General features: G+C 39.2%; 1 protein-coding gene across 1 annotated transcript; it reads left to right on the forward strand.

Moving 5' to 3' along the window:
• The first annotated feature begins 9,565 nt into the window (after positions 1-9,565).
• On the forward strand, positions 9,566-10,592 carry crygs3 (crystallin, gamma S3). Its single transcript, XM_067408817.1, has 3 exons — positions 9,566-9,595; positions 9,678-9,920; positions 10,320-10,592. Exons 1-3 carry the CDS (start codon positions 9,578-9,580, stop codon positions 10,590-10,592), a joined length of 534 nt encoding a protein of 177 aa, XP_067264918.1. The 5' UTR covers positions 9,566-9,577.
• Positions 10,593-17,160: the final 6,568 nt, after the last annotated feature.

Consider the following 17,160-nt stretch of genomic DNA (forward strand, 5'->3'; position numbering starts at 1 on the left):
CCTGAATGATAGCTTGGTAAATTTGTTGATGATCAAATATTCAATATCGCTACTCTCTATAATTAAGATACTAGGTACATTATCAGTGCAGCGGTAGCTGTTCTAAACTAATATCATGTTATTCACATAATTTACGTCTCTACGATGATTGGTTGATACCAAGGGAGGCTAGCCTCCCCTGCGATGTACCTTTTCTCAACTCTCCCAAGCACTGAATGTAAAATAACTTGATGGTGATTGGCTCTTCTTTTTTTTTACAGACTGAGGCACAAGACAAGCTTGGCTCATGTGCCTCCCCCTCCCCTTTCCCTTCTCTATCCCCAGATTTGGCACGTTCGTGAAGGAACAGAGGTGCTTTCAATTGCAGTAACATGTAATGGTGTTACAGCGGTGAAATTACTAACAAAAAATACACATTCCTAGACATGAAATGAAACGAATAACTGGGAATTTTATTAACATTAAATCATCCTTTCTCCCATTTTCTCCTCAAAATTTTGAGGTAGGAAGTGCCTCCCTTGCCTCCCCTGACGAGCCGTCACTGAGTGATGCAGACTAGGTTTTTATTAAGGCTGTCTCTATATTTTGCTGTGTTGAGCTTTCATTCTACCCTGATGAGTCCCCCAGTCCCTGCTGCTGAAAAACACCCCCACAGCATGATGCTGCCACCACCACACTTTACTGTTGGGATGGTATTGCGCAAGTGATGAGCAGTGCCTAGTTTAATCCATACATAATGCTTGGAACTGAGGTTCATCAGACCAGGGAATCTTGTTTTTCACAGTTTGAGAGAGTCCTATGGGTACTTTTTTGTAAATTCCAAGTGGGATTTTATGTCTTCACTGAGGAGGTGCTTGAGTGTTGCCACTAAAAATACCCATAAAGCCCAGATAAGTGGAGTGTTGCAGTAATGTTTATCCTTCTGTAAGTTTCTCCCATCTCCATATATGATGATGAAGCTCAACTAGTGTGACCATCAGCTTTTTGGTCATGACTCTGGTTGTTTCATTTCAACTACTTCCATTAAGGATTATGGAGGATGCATGCTTCTGTGAACCTTCAATGCAGCAGATTTTTTTGTAGTCTGTTATGTGCCTTGACACAATCCTGTCTCTGAGCTCTACAGGCAGTTCCTCTGACCTCATGGATTGGTTTTACTCTGATATGCATTTTTAGCTGTTAGACCTTTTATTGAGAGGTGTGTGCCTTTCCAAGTCATACCCATTCAACTGAATTTGCCACAGGCTAACTCCACTCATAATGTAGTGACATCTACAAGCAAAATTGAAATGCTCCTGAACCACAAACCCGATTCCAAAAAAGTTGGGACACTGTACAAATTGTGAATTAAAAAGGAATGCAATCATTTAGAATATAGATAACATATCAAATGTTGAAAGTGAGACATTTTGAAATGTCATGCCAAATATTGGCTCATTTTGGATTTCATGAGAGCTACATATTCCAAAAAATAGTTGGGCCTGGTAGCAATAAGAGGCCGGAAAAGTTAAATGTACATATAAGGAACAGCTGGAGGACAAATGTGCAACTTATTAGATCAATTGGCAACATGATTGGGTATAAAAAGAGCCTCTCAGAGTGGCAGTGTCTCTCAGAAGTCAAGATGGGCAGAGGATCAACAATTCCCCCAATGCTGCGGCGAAAAATAGTGGAGCAATATCAGAAAGGAGTTTCTCAGAGAAAAATTGTTATCATCATCTACAGTGCATAATATCATCCAAAGATTCAGAGAATCTGGAACAATCTCTGTGCATAAAAGTCAAGGCCAGAAAACCATACTGGATGCTCGTGATCTTCGGGGCCTTTAGACGGCACTGCATCACATACAAGAAAGCTACTGTAATGGAAATCACAACATGGGCTCAGGAATACTTCCAGAAAACATTGTCAATGAACACAATCCACCGTGCCATTCGCCGTTGCCGGCTAAAACTCTACTTCGTTACCCAAAAAAGTAATATCGTTACTGTAATCCATTACTTTGTAACTCGTTACCCCCAACACTGCACCTGCGCTTCTGGATCATGTTTAGATATGGCTTCTTTTTTGACCTATAAAGTAATGCCTTACATTAATAATATTGGTAACTACACTACTTTACTAGACTATAGGAACGCGCTTTCCTGCGTTACCCAAACCGTGTTTGCCTGTGTGTAAAGGTCTGTCTGTTAAGTGGTGCGTGCATGCGTGTGCCTGTATGTGTGCCGTTGCCATAGAGATCGATTTGACTTAGCTGCTGGAGCGGGAAATGGAGATTGTTGGAAATCTCAGAAGCATAGACCAGGAGACTTTGGGATCTCTTGAAGCAGAAGTTACTCTTTATTGAGAAACACGCTGTGCGTCGCTGTGGTCATCCAAAACCTAACTAAAACAGTGACTTGGTAGTTCATATACATTCAAGGGGGAGGGATACATAGAGTAGAGGTGTGGACAATCTAAACAAAGGATGCAAATGCAGTACAGGAATCAGATCATTGCCTACATTTCCCAGCCATGATCTAATCAGCATAACTGTGTCATTCAAATGCATAGGTGCTAATCCAATCAGTCTGGCAGTATCACCTATACCTTTACATTATCATAGAGACAAAAGCACAGCTGTATCTTGAGCTGGTCATGCCACATGGTCAGGAAATGCATGAGACAAAAGGTTAGTGTCTCAGACACCTGGTCTGCCTGCCTTGCCACAATATACATAAAGTTTTCAGTTCATATACTATTACATTGGAACCTAGATATAACATAGAACAAATTTGTAATCCCACAGTTCCCCCTTTGAGAGTTCAAATAACTCTCACAGAATACAAATTTAGACACTTAATAGTTTCATTCTTGTAACCTTAGATCGTTACAGGCACATAGCACTTGCTCTGTGTTGATTGTCTTTAGTGATGAATGGCATGTTGACACAGAAACAAACATGCAGCTAGGGCCCTTGTAGTTATTACGGGTAATAGTCTTTTCTGGTTGGAACAGTCATTTCTTCGTGATGAGTGTGAGTCATTTGTTGAATGAAACACTTGATACTGTGGACGCATAGATAGTAAACTAGTAGGAAAAACAACAGCAGAATTGCTATTTCCTTGATCCACAGCCAAGGTTTACCTAACAGGTTTCCGAACCATGAAGAATTATCTTCAGTCATCTGGTGTAATTTTGCTGAAAGATCAAGAATGTCTTGTTGGATTTTGTTCAAGTTCTCTGTTGGATCCATTAATCCGGTGCAGCACTCAGGTCCGATGATGGCGCATGCTCCCCCTTGCGTTGCAAGAATGTAATCCAAAGCCACTCTGTTCTGTAAGATCATTATCTTGTGTGAAGCGAGAGTGTCTGTAATGTTACCTAGAGCCAAAGCCGTATCATTGGCCAGTTTCTGTACAGAATTCGATAAGCTTCTGACTTGATCAAGGGCCTGCATGACACCATAAGACGGGATTAATGCACCAAGAGTTCTTGACCACCATGTTTGAGCACAAGTGAGTCCTGGAATGCAGCCATCTTCTTTGTTTGTGGTAGGAGCTGAATTATATAGATGTGGAGAGCTTGGGGTGGAGTGTGTATTTTCTCTGATAGCTGGTAGAACATAAACCAGGGTGCACCTGCCGTTGAATCGGCTGGGTAGGATGTTGTAGACAGAAGTTCCACATAACCAAAAGGTGCCAGTCGGTGGAGGAATCATACACCACTGATTTATTGCAAAGAGTTTTGGGAGAGATGGTGTCCGGTTAAGACACCCTTCTAAGTCCTTTTCCTCTCTCCCTGCTGATGGAGTAATGTCCACATGGGATGCTGTTCTCTTTTCGACTACAAGGTTGCAACGTTCACGAGGAATTTCACCCAATGGAGTCGAGGCTGGAACATAATTTTCCACGCACCAAGGAAAAATAATTGGCAAGAGTAGATCGGTCATGATGGGAGTAGCTGAAGTTAGGTTGCAGGATGGTAATCCAGGAATGCAACATGGAGAAGCTGGAGGAGCTGTGATGTTGTGACATGCACTCTTGTTGTATATTCCACTGGTATGAACTTCGAATAAGGTACATGTGTCACAGTTGGAGATGGGGTGTGCCACCCATGCAATTCCTGCTCCTACTGAATGTGGGTGTGGCATGCAAACGTTCTTTCCAGCAAACAAGGCATTTCTTGACATATTCATCACCTCTAAGAATATGTTGTTTCTGGAGTCTACACTTTGTGCGATGTCCATGATGATTACTAGTATGGCAATCTTGATCATGTTGATGGATGACTGAAGTTCCCGTATGTGATTCTCTGCGTTGTGTATTTTTTTTTATTTTTTTTCTTCCGTGACAGTTGGCTCGGTAGTGGGTCTAGTTGTCTTCATACGCAGGTCAGGAGGTCGGTGCGTATGGGTCTCGGGACAGCTATCAAGTGGTATCTGCACAGAGTAAGAAAGAAAACAAAAGACAACAGAGCAGTATGTGTTGTAAAAGTCTGCAAACACTAGGGTTGTATCCTCTGTTCAATCTAAGTCTGCTATTGTTGTTCCTTCTTTCCCTATTTCTTAATTCCTGTGACACCTAAAGAACAGTGAGGTAAGGATGGACTAGTGAGTGGGGGAAGGCCTATGAGGTATTCTTCACCGCAGGATTAACCCCCGATGCCTATTGCATTCGGTTCCTTCCTGGGCTCCTCACTGGTCTGTGTGTCCTATCCTATCCCTGTAGGTGGGGGAACAACTTTACAGTGTGACACATGAGTCCAGGTTTTCCTTCCCTGACACAACACTGCAGCAGCTGTAATCAGCATCACTTGATGTGGTCCTTGCCACTTAGGCTCTAACGGCTTGTTTCTGAATGACTTTATCATGACCCACTGACCTGGGATGATTGTGTGTCCACCTTCTGGTGGAGTCTGCCAACAAGACTCAACTCTCTCTCTGGCACTCTGTACTGCCTTTGTGAGGTTTTCACAGTAAGTGATCAGAGCATCTGAGGCAATGTGTACATCAGCATTTCTAAGATCAATCACACCTGGCATCTGCATTGGACGTCCTGTAATAATCTCATGAGGGCTCAGTCCTACTGATCTGTTAGGTGACGCTCTCATGCTACACAGTACCGCTGGCAGTGCCTCGACCCATGGTACTCCTTCCTGATGCATTTTGCTTAGCCTGGTTTTGATTGTTCTGTTAGCTCTCTCAACCTGTCCTGATGCTTGTGGCCTGTAGGGGCAGTGAAGATTCCACTTAATTTTCATCATTTTAGACACTTCCTTGACTACCTGTCCTGTAAAGTGTGTACCTTGATCTGAGTCAATGTAATCTGGTAATCCCCACCTGGGAATAAAATCAGTGACAAGACATTTAGCAGTATGTGCAGCTGTAGCACGCCCTGTTGGATAAGCTTCTATCCATCTTGAGAACTTGTCTATTACTACCAAAACATCAGTTTTTCCCTTACAAGGAGGCAACGATATGTAATCAACTTGCAGGTGACGAAATGGTCCTGGTGGAGCTGGGGTGTGTGTTGCTGCTGTAGTTGCTGCTGGCACATCATTATTTTTCTGACATGTAACACATCTTTTGACTGTTTCGGTAGCTACATTTCTGAATTTTGGATTCCACCATTGATTTGAGAACCTGTGATTCATCGTTGCTGGACCACTGTGACCCAAATTGTGTATTTGTTGAGCCAAATATGGCAGCAGTGATTCGGGAGCAACATACTTTCCCCCTTTGGTCCAGCAACCAGATGAATCCGCTGTGGCTCCTTTGTCTAACCATGTCCATGCTTCATATAGAGGAACGTTTTTGTACAGATCAATTATTGATTCAGGAGGCAGAATTGTCTTCTGTGCTGTACTACCTGAACACACTTGTACTGTTGCATAATAACAAGCCTGTTTAGCAGCTACATCAGCAAAAGCATTACCTTTAGCTTCCGTAGTATTAGTTGTGAGATGTGCTTTCACTTTGATCACTGCTAATTTCTTTGGAAGTTTCATGGCAAACATTAGATCTTTCACTAATCCAGCATGCTTAATGGGGGATCCAGCAGAAGTTAGAAACTGTCTACTCTGCCAAATGACACCAAAATCATGAGCTATCCCAAAAGAATACCTGGAATCAGTGTAGATATTTGCTACCGATCCTGAAGCTAGCGTGCATGCTCTAGTTAAGGCTACTAGTTCTGCAGCTTGAGCTGAAAAATGATCTGGAAGTCGACCTGAAGCTACCACTTCAGTGATGGAAGTTACAGGCACATAGCACTTGCTCTGTGTTGATTGTCTTTAGTGATGAATGGCATGTTGACACAGAAACAAACATGCAGCTAGGGCCCTTGTAGTTATTACGGGTAATAGTCTTTTCTGGTTGGAACAGTCATTTCTTCGTGATGAGTGTGAGTCATTTGTTGAATGAAACACTTGATACTGTGGACGCATAGATAGTAAACTAGTAGGAAAAACAACAGCAGAATTGCTATTTCCTTGATCCACAGCCAAGGTTTACCTAACAGGTTTCCGAACCATGAAGAATTATCTTCAGTCATCTGGTGTAATTTTGCTGAAAGATCAAGAATGTCTTGTTGGATTTTGTTCAAGTTCTCTGTTGGATCCATTAATCCGGGTCACGGCACCAAAACTGTTGGAAATCTCAGAGGCATAGACCAGGAGACTTTGGGATCTCTTGAAGCAGAAGTTACTCTTTATTGAGAAACACGCTGTGCGTCGCTGTGGTCATCCAAAACCTAACTAAAACAGTGACTTGGTAGTTCATATACATTCAAGGGGGAGGGATACATATAGTAGAGGTGTGGACAATCTAAACAAAGGATGCAAATGCAGTACAGGAATCAGATCATTGCCTACATTTCCCAGCCATGATCTAATCAGCATAACTGTGTCATTCAAATGCACAGGTGCTAATCCAATCAGTCTGGCAGTATCACCTATACCTTTACATTATCATAGAGACAAAAGCACAGCTGTATCTTGAGCTGGTCATGCCACATGGTCAGGAAATGCATGAGACAAAAGGTTAGTGTCTCAGACACCTGGTCTGCCTGCCTTGCCACAATATACATAAAGTTTTCAGTTCATATACTATTACATTGGAACCTAGATATAACATAGAACAAATTTGTAATCCCACAAGATGAAGACGGAGACAGGGGGTTTCGGCAGGCCCGGCGCCACGAGGGGGCAAAAGGGGGCATATTGCCCCCTCAGATCTGATTTTTGCCCCCTCAGTTTCAATTTGTCCCCTTTCACCCGATCGATTTTAACTTTTTTAATGTGTATGATAACAACGGTGTGATGAAAACGTTCAATACGCTAAATTCAAACCTGCTTTCCCGCTGCTGGCGCTGAGCCAGAGATTGACGCGCTCTGTGCTTTTCATATTTCACAACTAAGTTTTCAACCACATGTTTATTTGAGGTTTCAGACGTTTGAATGAGGACAAGGCTATACATAAAAAAGACATTTATAGTCTGTTAAATGCTGATTCCATACACTCATATGGAAGCTGCGATAATCCTTCAAATTTTACTTTCTTATTAAAAATTGATGAATTTATGTAATGTAAATCCGACAGATCCTCTGTTTTATCAACTAACATGATCATTATAAATGTGTTTAAACAAAACACATTCACTTCCACATATATGACAATCGGAAAATATATAATTCATGATATAGCCTAATTAACAAGTTTGTGAATATTTTAAATAAAAAAGGAAAAACAAAATAAACGTGATACCTGTAGCTTGGCTGCATGACGCGTACGGTGAGGCATATTTCTTTGTGCAGACTGGGTTATTGTTCTTTCATATGGTTCAATATTTATACAATAAACTCTATGCAGAAAGGTTAAGTGATGATAGGGCTATGATGTTTGTCCATGTATCTACATGGTAAATTAAGAAAAAGTAAAGTAATAAGTAGTGAAGTTACTTTTCAAATGCAGTAACTAGTAAAGTAATTTTATTACAATTTACAGAAGTAACTAGTAACTAATTACATTTTTTGAGTAACTACCCCAACACTGCGCAGGTGTTTTCTCTGGGCCAAGGCTCATTTAAAATGGACTGTGGCAAAGTGGAAAACTGTTCTGTGGTCAGACGAATCAAAACTTGAAGTTCTTTTTGGAAAACTTGGACACCATATCATCTGGACTAAAGAAGACAAGGACAACCCAAGTTGTTATCAGCGCTCAGTTCAGAAGCCTGTATCTCTGATGGTATGGGGTTGCATGAGTGCGTGTGGCATGGGCAGCTTACACACCTGGAAAGGCACCATCAATGCTGAAAGGTATATCCAAGTTCTAGAACAACATATGCTCCCATCCAGACATCGTCTCTTTCAGGGAAGACCTTGCATTTTCCAACATGACAATGCCAGACCACATACTGCATCAATTACAACATCATGGCTGTGTAGAAGAAGGATCCAGATACTGAAATGGCCAGCCTGCAGTCCAGATCTTTCACCCGTAGAAAACATTTGGCACATCATAAAGAGGAAGATGCGACAAAGAAGACCTAAGACAGTTGAGCAACTAGAAGCCTGTATTAGACAAGAATGGGACAACATTCCTATTCCTAAACTTGAGCAACTTGTCTCCTCAGTCCCCAGACGTTTGCAGACTGTTATAAAAAGAAGAGGGGATGCCACACAGTGGTAAACATGGCCTTGTCCCAACTTTTTTGAGATGTGTTGATGCCATGAAATTTAAAATCAACTTATTTTTCCCTTAAAATGATACATTTTCTCAGTTTAAACATTTGATATGTTATATATGTTGTATTCTGAATAAAATATTGAAATCTGAAACTTCCACATCATTGCATTCTGTTTTTATTCACAATTTGTAGTGTCCCAACTTTTTTTGAATCGGGTTTGTAAATTTCAAGTGTCCCAGAGAATTATGCAATGTAATTATTTATGTTTTTTATTTTAAATAAATTTGAAAAGTGGTCACAAATTTGTTTTTTGCTTTGTCATTGTGGTGTATGGAGTGTAGACTGTGAAAAAAATTAATACTGTGAAAAAAAGTAATTTGAAGTAGTTTAACATAAGGCAGCAACATAAAACACAAAGAAGGGGTACAAATACTTTCGCAAGGCACTGTATGTATAGCCTGTTCACAGTTTCTGTGTTATCGTGCAAGTAAATGAACCTGCTGTCCAACAGTAGAACATTTTGCGGTGGGGCACAAACACAAATGCATCAGTTCATTCTAAAGGCCGTGTTATGCCTCATACAGTATGAGCATGTGGCTAGATGCCAGTGCTGCTTGAACTCTGCCAGTACCAGCAGCTAGAAAACAATTTAATTGGCCCAATAAATATTTTCTGGACTCAGCCATTGCAGAATCAAAAGGTCAGGGTTTCATACAATGGCCACTGCATTAATCTGCAGGAACTATCTAGAATCAAACGCAGTATCAGCTGTTGATGATGCAAATGCTGCAGCCATTCATATAACAATGATTTGCCTGGCAGAGCAACTCAATGTGAAACATATAAATCTCGCTCATTGCCCTTTTAATACACAGCATACAGCAAAAGGAGGAATCAAATTAGCCCCAAACATGGACAGAATGGGAAAAGTAAGAAATATTTTGCTTGCATAAACTGGCTCTACAGTCTTGTCCTTGGCTTAACTATGTTTCTACATCTTCTCCCATACAGATTATCTTTTATGAGGACAAAAACTTTCAGGGACGTTCCTTTGAGTGCAGCATGGACTGCCCAGAGCTGTCGTCCCACTTCAGCCGCTGTAACTCCATCCGAGTGGAGAGTGGGGCCTGGGTTTTGTATGAACGTCCAAACTTCATGGGCTGCCAGTACATCCTAACTAGGGGAGAGTATCCTGATTACCAGCGTTGGATGGGGTACAATGACTCTATAAGGTCTTGCCGCATGGTGCGAAATGTAAGTCATCCCTGTTTGGAGAACCGTACTTAGGCTATTTTGCCTAATGCAGGTCTGTTTTCCTCTTTTCCAGCAAAAGCAGTCACCTATTATACTGGATATATGTGCAACACTAATCATTCAGGAACAATATTATTGGCCCTAAACTCAGCCAGATGCTGAATAACACTGTATTGTTTCTCACTGAACATTTGTTTTGTTCTTGAAGGAGATTTAAACAAAATCTCCCAGTATGGATGGGAACAGACCTTTTTACCTTTTAAACCACACACCATAGAATAGTTTAGCATTAGTATTATGCTGATTTGGATGGTGCCGCTTTGTTTGCTCTTCGTAAATGGCCTACATTAAATAAATGAATTTTTAATGGCATTTGGGAAACTGCTCTCTCTGTTTTAGCATGCTGGCATTTTCCGTATCCGTCTGTATGAGCGGCCTGACTTCCAGGGTCAGGTTATGGAGTGCAGCGAGGACTGGTCCTCTCTCTATGACCACTTCCGTCACCGTGAGGTCCAGTCCTGTAACGTTTTGGATGGAGCCTGGGTCTTCTTTGAGCATCCTAACTACAGGGGACGTCAGTACTTGTTGGAGAGAGGCGAATACCGCCGCTTCACTGACTGGAATGCCATGCATCCTACTGTCGGCTCCATCCGCCGTGTTCAGGAGTTTTAGGTCTTTCAATGTGTAGTTGATTGTTCCTTAACTATTTAATAAAAAATGAAACTGAGCCCACCTAAAGCTCCTGTCTCCTGTTTTATTTTGTTATTTCGAAAAAGTCTCTTATGCTCACCAAGGCTGCATTCGATCAAAAATACTGTACAATACAGTAAAAACATAAATATTGCAAAATATTATTACAATTTAAAATAATTGTTTTTAATAAACTTTAAAATTTAATTTATTCCTGTGATGATAAAGCTGAATTTTTAGCATCATTACTTAAGTCTTCAGTGTCACATGATCCTTCAGAAATTATTCTAATGCTGATTTGTTGCTCAAGAAAAAAAAAAAAAAATCTTATTAAAAAAGTTGAAAACAGTTGTGTTGTGTAATATTTTTGTGGAAACCATGATACATTTTTTCAGGATTATTTGATGAATAAAAAGTTCAAAATAACAGAATTTCTTTCTCTCTTTTTTTGTAACAATGTAAAAGTCTTTACTTTTTTTAATCACATTTAATGCCTCCTTGCTAAATAAAAGTATTAATTTCTTTCAAAAAGAAAATCTTTCGACTGGTAGTTTATGTATATATGTGTCAAATGTTAACCAAATGTGGTTTATTAATTCTCTTCACATAGCTTTTAACAGTTTCTGCAGTGATATAACTCAATACTCCCCTCTGTTGGTTTATTGTTTCTAAATGGTGTTTCTGAACTTAAATTTTAAAATATAAAAATTTAGACCTCTTATACTTTATAGAAAATAAGATGATTGTTTTTGAGTACTGCCATGAAAAACTGTACATTTTACAATAATTAATTAACTAATTGGATAAATGCAGTTGCACCTATACACTTTATTTAAACTTTATTTATAATCTGCATGAAAGGTAAAGAATTAGGGCTAAAATAATTGGCTTAAAAACTGCCTCTTAAGGCCAGACATTCTGGAATTTTGTTTTTTTGCTAGTAGAACCTGTTCACATGAATATAAATACCACACAACTGTTTTTTAACCATTTGTATGTTCAAAAGAATGTGCGTTTGCATTGTCAGAGAGCATGAACTGTCAGTTGTGTAGGCAGTTGCTGGTCAATAGCCCCTGGCAAATCTCCCCATACAATAGTTCAGGCCATGTTGATGACTCAGCAGCTTTGCCAGTGAGAGTCCAGCATGTACCTAAAGTCCACAATGCTGATGCAGACCAGAGGGACACGAGTATGCTGAAACAAAAGGGTTTTTTTCTGCACAAAGGCCACCAGCAAGCACTTTTTCACTGATGGGCCCACAGGGTGGTATGTCTCTGTTAGTCCAGATTCCTCCATAGGCATCCAGCACTGAATGGAAGGATAGTTCACAAAGTTCAATTGCTAGTAGTTGAGCTAGTGCTTTTTGTGCTAGCCTGAGAGCACCCTCTTGTGGCAGTCATGTTTAAAGTACGCATATTATTTGTGATCATAAATCAGCATATCAGTCTACAGAAGTCTAGTTAAGTATTTCAGATAATTGTGAAGTAATTAAAAATGTAGTATGTACTGTAATGTATTTTTTATTTATTTCTAGGTTCTAACCCTCAGACATCCAGTGTATTCTCACTAAATTTGTTTTAAAACAGCATAGAATGGAAGCAGAATAGTATTTACAATTTTAATCTTCTAGCATTCCAAAGTTACACAACATGACTGAAACCATTTGCTATAGCAATCTTCTAAGTAACTGACCTTTTTTTTTTATTTTTTTTTATTTTTATTTTTTTACAATTCTCAACAAGTTTAGTGACTAAAAAATGCCAATATTGAATGTTTGAATTAAAGAAATATAACAGTGGATTTCAGTGGGCAGTAATGTTTACTATCATTCAGTAAATCATAAACTAAATGATTTTTGACTGTACTGAGATGAACATAATAAAGCTTCAACCTAGTTTACCGAGAAGACATTTATAGAGTTGGATGCAACTAGTGTGTAGGCCTCTAAATATGCATTGTCAAATAGCCTACTTTACAAGGGCTTGGTTAAGTGTAGAAATAGTCCAGGATCATTAATCTTAACAGCAGTGTTGGGGTAACATAATCAAATTTCTTTTTTTCCCAAGTAACTAGTAAAGTTAGCTCGCTAACTTCCCTCCATCTCAATCACTCAGATGTACATACATCATTACTTACATTGCACGAGTGCCCACTACTGGCGGCACTCTTGCAATGTCTTTAAATGGAACGCCCTAACACCTTGTCTACGTGAGTGATAAGATGTGACTAAAAACCATATTTAAAACCATAAAACTAAAAACATATGCCCTGTGTATACTTCGTTTTTTTTTACACGAACGCTAGTGTATGTGCACAGTCAAATGCACAGCCTTGGAAAGTACACTTCATTTGACTCGTACGCATGCACAGTTTTGAGCAATCTCTTGCCATGAGTTACAACCCATGTAAACATTTTTGTATTCTTTAATGCTAGAGTTGTACAAATGAGGGTACTTTCTAACCTCTTCGCACGATCGCCTCCATTGTCACAGTAGCTTGCATGGGTTCCAGTCTGTTCTGTTTATGCAGTTTTTCTTTGTCTACCTTGTGAATCAACACCCCCAGGGCAAGGTTGCCACCTTCTGGATAAAGTAATTACTGCAAAAATAATTAAATGCACATGTGCGACCTGCACATACAAGTACACACAGTTACAAAAACCCGGCGGTGTGCGTCACATGCACTGTACTCTGACCATCGCGTACACATAAAAAGTGAACTATACTTTGGGCTTTATTATAAACAGTGATTCTGACTATACTGGATATGGCACGACACAAGTGACAAATCTCCGACAGTAAACTTATGCCTCGTTCTATTTATGACGTACTGACACAAAGGACAAATGCTTTGCAATGGGAGCTTTGTCGTGTAGCTACACAATCATGTTGCATTGTGGTCTTTGAATCTGCCTGAAGTGTACATATAAGTAGACTCACTCCCTCTGTCAATTCGAAAGGTCGAGGGTCCAGATGAACTTCCCTCGTCCACTTGACGTAGTTGAACCCACTTCAAAATGATGGTGGGGATTCCCCTGAGGGGAAGTGCTTAGGGAAGTTTGCAAATGTATGTCAGCATGAGTCTTATTTATTTCTGGTGTGAAATGGTCTTTACACGTGCCAAAAACAGAAAGTTTTTTTAACAAAAAAACTAACAAGCAAGCCCGGTCCAAGTGAGAGAAAATAACGCAAAAGTAACACAACACAATGGAAAGTAATTCTACTTTCCATAAAAAGTAACTATGTAATGCAATTAGTTACTTTTTAACAATTAATGCAACATTGTAATGCTTTACTTTTAAAAGTAACTTTCCCCAAAAGAGTGATAGAGATTCTGAGCTGATTCTGAGAGTTTCTAAATATCCACATTTAAGTCTCTTAGCTTGCTGGGATATCATATCAAGAAGGTCAAAGGTCAAATGTGCTTGTATACTTAATTTTAATTTGAAATGTTTTTTTTATATATATATATATTGCAACACCTTTCTAAAATTCACACAAAAATATGCATATAAATCAGGATTTTTACAACCATTGACTTGCTAAAGGCAATTTTAGGGAAGAAAAAATTAGACCCTGTTCGGGTCTTATGTTCTTAATTCATTACATGCTTGAGTTATTTTAGTTTTCTTTTAATCAGGATACCTCTTCTGTGAAATTTATCAGATGCTACCATGTGGTACAGCTATGAATTAACAAGTTGGCAAAGTATGTGCAGGTGTTAATTACCTGGCAGTTGTGATTGGGAACTGCAAGGTCATTGTGGAGACACCCCTGCTGCAATGTTATAGCACTGCTAAAAGATGGAGACATCTTTAAAATGGCAGGGATTAATTATAAAATAAAGACTTCTAAAGCAGTAATGTCATTTAAACCCAGTTATAAAATGTTTGAAATCATGATTATTTTCTCCAAAAAAGTATAGTAATGATGTATTGTACATTAGTAAAAATGTCACATTATGTTGTGTCACTGGCCTAATCTAAAAAAAAAAAAAGAAGTTTGAATTGTCTGGCCCACATTTTCCCATATGAATGAAATTTTGTGTTTTCTTATTGCTCTCAGAATCACATTCCTCCATGACTATTTTTAAACCTCTGAGTCACTGATACAGGTCCACAGCTGAAAGGAATTACTTTAATCCTTTGAAAAGAATGTAAAAATAAACTTTCCAGACAAGACAATTGCCTTGTAAGGAAATGGCAACAGAGTTAGAGGGGAATGAGGGGGCAGGGGTAAAAAAACATATTCATCTATACAAAAGCCATCTAGTTTCTACAGTAATAATGTTTGAAGAGTAGCCTTGGGCAATGTAAAGTGCTGTACAATGATACAAAGAAAAGTGTATAGAGTCTCAAACGAGGCTTGAATAGTAATTGTACATCTGTCTTTTGTGGTCTATTATACTTTCTATAAAACAGGCAGTAGCCTAATCTTGAAGAACAGTGTTCTTTAACCTTGTGTTCAGTAAAGCTCCTGGAATAGGCACAGCTCATTAAAGTGCTATAGACTAATTGCCTGTGTCTTAACACCTCTCCTCTATTTCTTCAGTATGAGTGCATGAATTATTAAGCAAAACCTCTTTCTTGCCTGTATTCCTATGAGATGCTTAAGATTTAAAGGCAGAAGATTTGCACTATATATCCAGACCTGGTTATAACTACAAGACACACTCCAAAACCCCAACATATTAACTAAACTAAAAGATTATATCTTTTACCCTGTCCAACAAGGTTTATTAAGATACAGGTGAAAATTAGGATTCATTATTATATGGGCAGGCTGGAGGGGTGAGCTAAAGGCAATCTCACTCCTTTCTGGTGATGACAGACAGACTGGTGGTACACCTGGCACAGAACGGCATGCTGGGTCCTTAATTATGGGCCTCTGCCTGAGGTACATTAGATGATCCACCTAGTGCTGTCATAAATCTGTTACAAATACAGGCGGCCTCTGAATCCCTAAATAATGAAACCTCTCCTACCACACTTTATGATCTCCAGCTCTTAATAACCAACAGGGATTGGGAAGCTGAGGAAGAACTGGAACTTTAATATTCACTTGAAAATTTAATCAATAAACATGTTTATTAGTTTATAGACTAAAGATGAGACTGAAATATAAGTGTATGTCTTTGGATTCACTTGTGCTTTTTATTTTCACCATAGGAGGGCAGCATAGTATTTAGTATTTTAGCCAGTGGTGCATTATTTTTCCTTTTAATGTATTGTTTTAATTGTTGTTGTTATTTGAATATCATTTTTGGATATTTACTTAGTGATTCACACCATGTATTTCAGTACTGTGCAGCATGAGGAAGACAGGAGAGTAGAGTCAATGTAATATAAAACAGGCCACTACAGATCTATTTTAAGGCTTTGACTGACATTGTTTTACAAATCCTTCTTCACAAAGATAATTTACATTTGTAAACTCAGGAAGCATTCTTAATATTGATAAGCAACAACCTTAGAGTAAGAATTCTCCAGAGTGGATGTGTGATGATGGCATGAGAAAATATTTCCATGGTAACCAAGATTTTTTTGTCTCCTCCACCCTGGCAGCAAAATGCCTGTCACGAGATCACACCCCAAACCCCACGACAACCTATTACATTGGGAAAAAAAATTGTTTTTCATTAAATTTGAGTTAAAATACCTGAATCCCCGCAGAGAAAATTATGGGTGGAAAATTTCAGACTCTAACTGTGATGAGTCATAACAATAAATTATACAAAGTTGTTGCAGTAGGTCTACTGATGAAACGGGGTTCCCTCACACGCATATTGCAGGGATTTGGATTCATCTTGGTCATTCGAATTTTTTTAGTCCACAAATTTGTTCACAGACTCTTTATGCAGGTTATTACGCCAGTAGGTGGCAACAAGTGAATGGTCTTTTGAGTGAATCATTTGATCATTCACTCAAATGATTCACTAAAAACACAGACTGGTTCACGATCAAAACAAGTCTTATCGAACGAGTTTATGTCAAAGACAAAAGGTGTGTTCAACTTCAGCGCTGTGCAAACCTATCAGTGTATTACATCAAAGTACAGCGAGAGCAATTCGAATGCATATGTAGTCATGTACTCTCTAATCGATCTCGCGCTACTTTGATGTTATACACCGATTGAGCAAGTTGCTTCCCAACAAATTCATTACCTTAACAGAACGATACCTAAATTATTTAAATAAGAGTTTCAGTCTCAGAATCACATCTCTTTTCTCTTTCAGTCAGCAGATTTGCTTGGATCTCTCCAAGTTTGAACTCAAAACATGATTAATTCCGTGAAGAGGGCATGGTCCGACACTTCCCTCACCCATTTAACGAGGTAGACTAGAACATGGCAGCATGGATTGCTTCAAAAAAAAATTGTTATGCTGGTTGAAAGTCTTTCACATCCCCATAAGCAATCACTAACTTAAATGGTCTAAATGTATATAGTCCGTAGAAGCCGTAGGACCATTAAAGGTGCTTTATGTAAGAATGACAGCTAGTGGTTGAAATGGGTACTGCAGTCCAAATTCAAATATTGTTTGCCCCGCCCCC

Source organism: Chanodichthys erythropterus, chromosome 14, assembly GCF_024489055.1.
Source record: "Chanodichthys erythropterus isolate Z2021 chromosome 14, ASM2448905v1, whole genome shotgun sequence".
Classification (NCBI taxonomy): domain Eukaryota; kingdom Metazoa; phylum Chordata; class Actinopteri; order Cypriniformes; family Xenocyprididae; genus Chanodichthys; species Chanodichthys erythropterus.